Source organism: Ascaphus truei, chromosome 6 (assembly GCF_040206685.1).
Source record: "Ascaphus truei isolate aAscTru1 chromosome 6, aAscTru1.hap1, whole genome shotgun sequence".
In the NCBI taxonomy this organism is placed as follows: domain Eukaryota; kingdom Metazoa; phylum Chordata; class Amphibia; order Anura; family Ascaphidae; genus Ascaphus; species Ascaphus truei.
Genome location: NC_134488.1, coordinates 35,808,816 through 35,817,058, shown reverse-complemented (window position 1 = coordinate 35,817,058; position 8,243 = coordinate 35,808,816). Strand labels below are relative to the sequence as shown.

Here is an 8,243-nt window from a genome sequence, read left to right as displayed (position 1 = left end):
TATGAACTTCATCTACACTAATTGGACAGGCTGCATTGTGGGGATTTGGGGCACTATTTATATGTTACTATTGTGGAATGTATTTATGCCATTGTCACTTGAAAAAGACCACTTAGGTCAAAACGTCGTGTTGGCTCAATAAATGAGTTTATTTTGTTCAAATCCGCAGTGCCCTTTGTTCCTTCATTCATCTGTCTTGGACTGATTGCAGGCTTTCGTGCAAACACTGGAGCACCGGTAATTGTATGTTTTTTCTATTTTTGAGGTGTGCAGCATCACTTTATTTGTTCTGGGTTTGTGACAGGCCATGAAGGGGCAGTGCCTTAGCAAATGCTTGTTAAAATAGAATACAAGAAAATTGGTCTTTCAAAGTTGTTTTTTTAAAAACAGAAAATGCTAAAAGTATTATTTCTTACTACAGAACTGATTTATTAAAAAAAACACACATGCAGGATATAGACTGAACTGCAGCTTTAAAGATCCACACAGAAACCGGAGCACAGCTCGACCAATGTAAGGTAGGACAAGTAGAAAATATTCAAAGATTTATTAAGTTAAAAGAACATACAAAGTCCTGACAGGTACTCTGACATGTTTCACACACAGGGGCCCTGAGGAAGTGATCTGTTTTTCATAAACGCGTAGGGTTAACACTTGGGGACTATTGATCAGACATTGGCTGTTTCCGGGTGATTAGGCTATTCCGCGCTGTAGGACATTTGCGGTGGGTCAGCGGTGAGCAGAGACCTCCGTGTGTGCGTGCGCAGCCTGGCCATTCGTGTGGAGAGGCAGCACACGCGAGGACCACGTGACTGTATGCCGTGTAGGATAAGCTGACGGAGCTGTAGAGTCGGATCTGGGGGTGTTTGTAGCGGCGGTGCCGGTGACCATCGCGGGTTGCTTTGCCCTGTAGTAACCATCTAGAGCGTGTGTGTGGAGCCCGTTGAACGCAAACAGACCAGTGGTGCCGACGCTGGTGTGACCTATGACGGCGTCGCTGATCCTGCTTGGGATACACTGTAACCATCCGTGTGTGGAGTCCGCCGGCGGCGATTCAGAGATTACTTTGAACTCTCATCTAAACCCTGCATGTCGGAAGTAGGATTTCAATTTTGACCCTCCGGAGCATTCAGATATCAGTCTTTTACCTGTGTGTGCTATAATTGCATTTTAATCATTTCTTTTTAACCACCTATAGAAATTGAATCAACGCTCTCCTATTATAGCAAATAGTAGACTTAGGTACAATGGGGTGAATACATATAATAGAGACAAACGTTACCCAAAGGTTAACACTAGAACACAATTTGCTGCACTCCAAGTATAGTGTAAATACAGTAGTGGTAGGAGTGTATAACCCACTAGAGGAGTAAATAGGTCTCCTCAAATCTACACATAAAGGGGAGTACAGTATTGTTCTCACAAAAAATAACAACATTTCATTTCATTAATACACAACAATGTTTAAAAATATATACATATAAATGGTTACATTTCCCCAGGTAGGCGGTTGTTAGGGAAAAGCTATGCTGGATAAATGTCCAGTTTAGGCAAAAATGCTCACTCAGTGCATATACAGCAGTATTACTCTGTTCTAAATACTATAATAGTGAAAATAACCTTTTAGGTATGGAGTAATATGCTGATATGGTACTGCTTATTGAAGCAGGACATGTCAATGCCATGTAGTGGTAAAGGAGACAGTGAAAAGCATACAATGCAACAATTCAACCACCCTTGAACTACATGCTACAATGTAGCAAAGCATATAACACAACCTGTAGCTAGCACCTTAAGTAGCAATAGAGGAAAGGCAAAGATATATAGGTATAGTGATATTATAACCTGTAATTAACAGCTTCTACTGCACTTGAAAACCTGCACTTGTAAGCCAAAATAGAATGTGTAGCCTAGTGACCCTAGGGTGGCGGCCCAGAGCTAATTGTTGAATCGGATGTGTCTGTGGCAGTATGTGGAGCAATCAGATGATCAATCTAGATACTATTCAGGACATTGCCACAGACACATCAGATTCAACAATTAGCTCTGGGCCGCCACCCTGTGGAGGATTTTAATATTGCATCACAGTATACAAGTCACTTTTATTGTTGATGTTATTTGATTTAAATTTTATTGTTTTCATTTTTATGATCCAGTGTGGATAGCCTCGGGAGGTTGTCTTTAGTCGGGTGTCTCATCATATGGTACCCACTCCCAGTGGAAGAGATGCTTATATTTTTCTGGCTCCCATGGTCTTTTTCCAATACTCCTCAGAGAGTGCAACTAGTAGGATTCTTTCTGAACCTCCTTGAGTCTTATTTGTTAATGTAGAATAAGAAGTCACCACAATTAATAACCCTTAATAAGATTACCACAGAACCAAATTACCCATGGACAATCACCAGTGTTTCATGACCACGTTGCCCTCAGAGTCCTGTGTGAACATCTTCTGGTCACATAGAAGAGGCTGGGAGACCCTGGGTTGGGCTGCTCTCTCCTGCGTGACGTTCGTCCTGTCCTGAAGTGGCAAAGCCGTGGAGCGTTTCCTGCTCCGGTCACTTACTGGTCGGTGACATATCACCCTGTTCCCCTGACTGTCCTCGGTGAACAGCTGACTGGCGGTTACGGAGTGATGAAGCCCGTCCTGCTCTGTGTGAGACGCTTCCTCACACCGTGAGGACCTGATGGGGGAGTCGCGCACCATACTAGAACACAGCTTTTTGTTCACTGGACCTGCCATGTCCCAGCTGTGTCTCGGGGAGCGCGGAGCACCTGGTAAATCCTCCTGGGCTTTGTGTAATGCAGGTTTGCTGAAGGCCTGAGTTTGTGGAGGGTCTGGCGTATTCACTACACAGCTACTCCCACCCTGCCCTGCCACTGCTTCCTGTGCCACGTCCCCATGTCTGTTACATAAATCAGGAGCCCCCTGACCCCTTACAGAGTACCGCAGACCATCAGTGGGCTTCACACGCACATGGGATCCTGCAGAGCAGACCCACAGCCCCTCCCCAACAGCAATGCGCGGACACTCCGCAGTTGCCGCACAGGGCAGGTCACAGTCTGAAGCCGTCGCTTCACACAGTGTGGGGGCACAGGGAGTCACCGGACACTGCTCCTGGGTTAAAGATTCATCCCCTTCAGTTGTTTTGCTTTTCACAGGATGAGCATCTTCAGGTTTCCGGTGATGGGGTAGGATGGGGGTATTCGCGTTCATACATGGAACGTTTTCCATTCCACTTTTCTTGCCTGAAAAAAAGAAAAGTAATCTTTCAGTATCTGTTTCTGCTTCACGCAGGAATAAGATGCAGGGAGCGGTTATGGCTTCACCTTGTGTGCCGAGAGCAGGGAGGACATCGCGGCCAGGGGTGCAGTAAGAACGCGAGGGCATTTAGAACACACAAGGTGAGGGCAGAGAATGAACATGGACAATTCATCAGGTTAAGAAAATTAGACACCAGAGTCGGAAATTAGCTCTGGTTGGCTGCCATCTCTCCCCACCCCTCTGTATATGCTCTCATTCCTCCACACACAAATTCACAGCTGCATTCAATCTGAACCCCTTCAGTGTACATCTGCGTCGCCCCAAAGGCAGACGCATGATGCGGTTCCCCAAGACCTGTTCCCCTCTGCATACGACCAGTGTGCTAAGGGTTAACATTTGCTGCACTATGTGGAACATCAACCCCACCCACTGGAATGTTAATGAGCCAAGAGGACAAAGGACTTTGAATTCACAGCTGCATTCAATCTGAACCGCTTCAGTGTACATCTGCATCGTCCCAAACGCAGACAGCCTTTGGCACAGTTTAACGGCAGCTAAAGGGTGTGAGCCGTTTGCTACCGTTCGCTGTTGTTAAAGCTTCTCTATTTCAAACTGAAACTCACCAGCCCTTTTATCCCCTGTACCCAATTTTCCAACTCTATCTGTCCATGAATTATCTGTGAATTGACTGTATAACCTCTGTTCTTTTAATGTAACCATGTATTGGTATAACTCTGTGCCCAGGACATACTTGAAAACAAGAGGTAACTCTCAATGTATTACTTCCTGGTAAAACATTTTTATAAATAAGACAGAAAGAAGAGAAGACATGAGACATTACCAACTGGTGCGAGGAAGGAGTATATGGAGGTCTGTTTGGTGCAGGGTTGGGGGGCTTCTGTTTGTGTAAACGCAAACGTAACCGAATCAATAGGTTTTCTCCTTAAGAATGGATGGAATCTGCTGTTGGTGGAACAAGAGAGCACAGTCTGAAACAGAAAACCAAAAACGACAACGTGTTACAGCCGAGCACATGTAACTGTCCAGTGTTGGCCTGGTGTGAATTACCGACACATACTGCATACGTGAGGGAAGCGTCCACCACTGTCCCAAACTTGCCAGGCCCTGCACATGCAGTGACAAGGATAAATGTCCCATCTCCTACATATCTGATCATATTGAGAAGCTGGCATGTCACTTCCACAGAACAGTGTCCGAGTGTGACTTGTGACCACATGCTCCATTCTCATTTCAACACAAATGACAAACCTGCTGATCATATACAGGCCGCTACAGCACTGTTATTTGTCCCATGAAGACACATTGCTAGACATTCTCTGACATTGTATGGGATGTGCGAGACTATGAGATGTATTAACTTCACCCGACTCGTCGGCATGATATTCAATGCTCATCTTTCCTCCCACAACGTCCCATATTGTATACCTGCAGCGGCCTCTTCTTAAGTTCTGTTGTGTCCAGCCAGACCCCGCACTCCTCCGGCTGCGTGACGTGGACACTTTTACCCTTCTGCTTCATGATAACGTTTATCACACTCCCCACTTCTCTTCTTACTCGAGTAATCCTTAAATAAAACACACAACGTAAATGACTTTAGGTTCCCTTATTCCTGGTGCTTCGCTCTGACTTCTGATTAATGGCCCCCGTTTTGCTCTTTAATAGTCTGTAAGTGCTCAGCTCTAGATCCCCGCTGAGCCCAGGAGAACACAGGATGTTTGTGCACCTAGTGACCCCATCTAATAGAACAATATAATAAGTAGTGTGTATGTGAACTCACATGCAGTGAGGGTGCAGGTTAGATATGTAATATTAACCTGAAAGATTGTAAGAAACCTGCAAATCTGTGTGAAGCTCACTCATTAGCTGCATACATCACCCCTCACTCACTAGCTGCATACCACACCCCTCACTCACTAGCTGCCTACCTCACCCCTCACTCACTAGCTGCATACCTCACCCCTCACTCACTTGCTGCACCCCTCACCCGCTAGCTGCATACCTCACCCATCCTTTCCTAGCTCTATACCTCACCCCTCACTCACTAGCTGCATACCTCACCCCTCACTCACTTGCTGCACACCTCACCCGCTAGCTGCATACCTCACCCATCCTTTCCTAGCTCTATACCTCACCCACTAGCTCTATACCTCACCCCTCACTCACTAGCTGCATACCTCACTCCTCAGTCCTCACCCACTAGCTGAGCTGCATACCTCACCCCTCACTCACTAACCGCATACCTCACTCAATAGCTGCACACCTCACCCTCACTCACTAGCCGCATACCTCACTTCTCCCCCCAACTCTCCCACACTACACCCTCTTCCGTCACATTCAGCTGTCCCCTCCACACTCCCCGTTATCCTCCCCTCCTCCACACTGCCCGTTATCCTCCCCTCCTCCACACTGCCCGTTATCCTCCCCCCTCCCCGTTATCCTCCCCCCTCCCCGTTATCCTCCCCCCTCCCCGTTATCCTCCCCCTCTTATCTCTTCATTCATTCCTCTCACCCACTTGAATTCCCCGCGCTGTTCTTAGTCAGGGTCCTCACAAAGGTGCCCGGGCACTGCCTGTCTCGGGTCCTCACAAAGGTGCCCTGGCACTGCCTGTCTCGGGTCCTCACATAGGTGCCAGCGCACTGCCTGTCTCGGGTCCTCACATAGGTGTTCAGCGCACACAATCAGCGTGTTTATGTTGCGACCAATATAAGTTGCTATGTATTGGTTGGCAGCTCATGCTATGGAGCTCACATCCTCCATGTATTGGTTGGCCGTTCATGCTGTGGAGCTCACATCCTCCATGTATTGGTTGGCCGTTCATGCTGTGGAGCTCACATCCTCCATGTATTTGTTGGCACAATGATTATTTTTTTATGCTGCATACTGTATGAACAGAGCATATTTTTAATCCCTTTGTTCCAAATAGGCATGGAACATATTGCAAATAAATAAACAGCTGCAAGTGCGCAAACTTCTAATAATAACACATTTGCTGGGTTGAATGAAAAGAGTTTGCACTTATGTATTGATATCTTTATTTATGTAACGGTGTTTCTGGCCCGGCCTGACCCACCCAATCTCACATTGGCCCCTGTGGTCTAACCGGACCCCATTACAGTGTAGATATGCCTGATGGTGCACCTGTTGGCTACAGGACTCCTGAGTCTCCCGCATGATGGTGTGTGGGGAGGACCCGTCAGACAGGCAGCTGAGGTAGTGTGCTGAGTCTCACCTAGTTCCAGTGCAGCGCCTCCACCTCATCAGGGTCCCTGCGTCCGCATGGGGATGATCCTGGTGAGGAACTCCTCGGTGGTGCAACCTCCTGTGTAATCATTGGACTCTCACACACAGGGGTTTCTCTGATCAGCTCCATCTTTATTGTCACGGTGGGCATAGCTGCCCTCCACAATGGGGTGTATTTAGCCGACCATCTCGCCCGTGCTCCCCTTTGATAGGTATGTCACCTAGATGAGGGATTCACTATTCCCGCAGGAATCACTGCCCTGTGCCAGGTCCCTGGACACAGTCTCCCATGGAGTTACTAGAACATAACTAACACTCTGCAGAACTTGAACTCCTTTCTGAACCTTGCAAGAACTTTCCAGCAACTGTACTCGCCTTGAACGCTGACAGAACTAACTCTTTGACACAGTGCTGTGCCTTATGTAACTTCTGAGGCTGATACACCTCTGACATCACTAACCATGGAGTCAGAGCATGTGACCAGTCCCATCCATACACAGGGCACCCCACCAGGGTGTGAGGGAAAACCTCCATGATTACTGCTGGCATGCCCACACTTACCAGGCCTTGCTGCCAGCAGGAGAGATGACTGTAGGCATTTTACATGACCGCTACATTCTCCCCCTGGTGAATCCCATCGTTCTCGCTGGGACCTAAATTTGTATACCTCTTTCCAGGAAGCACTGTAACGAAAACATAATTAACATCACACAAATTTCCTCATAATGCAGTACACATGAATACAGTCATCCGCCAAGCCCGCCCCGACCAGCAGCCACAGACCCGCGTGATGCACAGTACCACCTAAAAATAGTGATAGGGGTCCGGTTTCTTTACTTCTCTACCCCCCATATCCAGAACTGTTACTGAGAAATGCCTGGGCAATCCCCTCTCTGGTCTATATGTTACTCTGTGTTTATAGATATTTCTCCCAATGGCCCATATGCGGATTAAATGTTCTATCCGTTCCTCGGCCTTCTTTCCTATCACGGAACTCCCTCTCCCCACTAGGTGCATTTCTATGGCCTCCCTAAGCCACCTATCCCGGTTGTCCTCTATCTCATCCATGAGAGGCTCAGGGACATACGGGTACTCCAACCCGTGGGAAGATTTATAACGAGCCATTATGGTTCTCTCGGCCCTACTAATTCTAGTCAGGTCAGCCTTACCTCCCCTTCCAGGCAGCACCCATGATAGGGGTTCGTCAGGGTCCACGGGGTCTGACAAAATACTGGGACCCATAGGCTCTATTTCCCTATTCTCAATCTGCAGCCATCGCTCCTGCAGCTCTCTGTCCCTCTGTTCTGGGGTAAACTCTCCCACCGCCCACCAATAGTCCACTACATCCTCTCGCCGGATGAGGAACCGAGTGCGGTCCATCCAGGCCGAGTACCCTTCAAATAATGGGGCCCACCACCGGTTCTCACGGAATCTGTTTGACCCTCCTGAGTCCCTATCATCATCCATGGACAATACCCCTGATGACCGCTCAGACCGCGGTACAGACCACCTAAACGACCCCGAGGCCTTTACTACGGGTTGGGGTGCTGTAGTTGCCACTCTCAATTCTCCCCCTCCCTTTGAATCGCCCTCCGTAGCGCCACTGCGCTGCCTTTCCCCAGTCCGTCTTCCCTCTCCCCCTTGTGAATTGTCCACGTACTCCAGGCTAGGCGGTGAACCCGGTGACCGTGGGATGGGGGTAGGGGTGTTAACTATGGC

General features: G+C 48.0%; 1 protein-coding gene across 2 annotated transcripts; it reads right to left on the bottom strand.

Moving 5' to 3' along the window:
* Nucleotides 1–489: 489 nt before the first annotated feature.
* AUNIP (aurora kinase A and ninein interacting protein) lies at nt 490–6,003 on the bottom strand. Of its 2 annotated transcripts, none has more exons than XM_075603981.1 (4): nt 5,793–6,003; nt 4,709–4,847; nt 4,104–4,251; nt 490–3,246 (listed from the first exon to the last, which is right to left on the bottom strand). In XM_075603981.1, the coding sequence occupies exons 2-4, from the start codon at nt 4,799–4,801 to the stop codon at nt 2,399–2,401; spliced, it is 1,089 nt and encodes a 362-aa protein (XP_075460096.1). In that variant the 5' UTR covers nt 4,802–4,847; nt 5,793–6,003; the 3' UTR covers nt 490–2,398. The 2 variants fall into 2 exon arrangements, with proteins under 2 accessions (XP_075460096.1, XP_075460097.1); XM_075603982.1 differs by having other exon boundaries at nt 5,797–6,003.
* Between the last annotated feature and the right edge of the window lie 2,240 nt (nt 6,004–8,243).

Coding starts and splice junctions, on each gene's coding strand:
- AUNIP (XM_075603981.1), bottom strand. CDS start 4,801: ATGAAGCAGAAGGGTAAAAGTGTCCACGTCACGCAGCCGGAGGAGTGC. Junction 4,252..4,708: donor TTAAGAAGAGGCCGCTGCAG/GTATACAATATG, acceptor TTTCTGTTTCAG/ACTGTGCTCTCTTGTTCCAC. Junction 3,247..4,103: donor CTCCTTCCTCGCACCAGTTG/GTAATGTCTCAT, acceptor TCTTTTTTTCAG/GCAAGAAAAGTGGAATGGAA.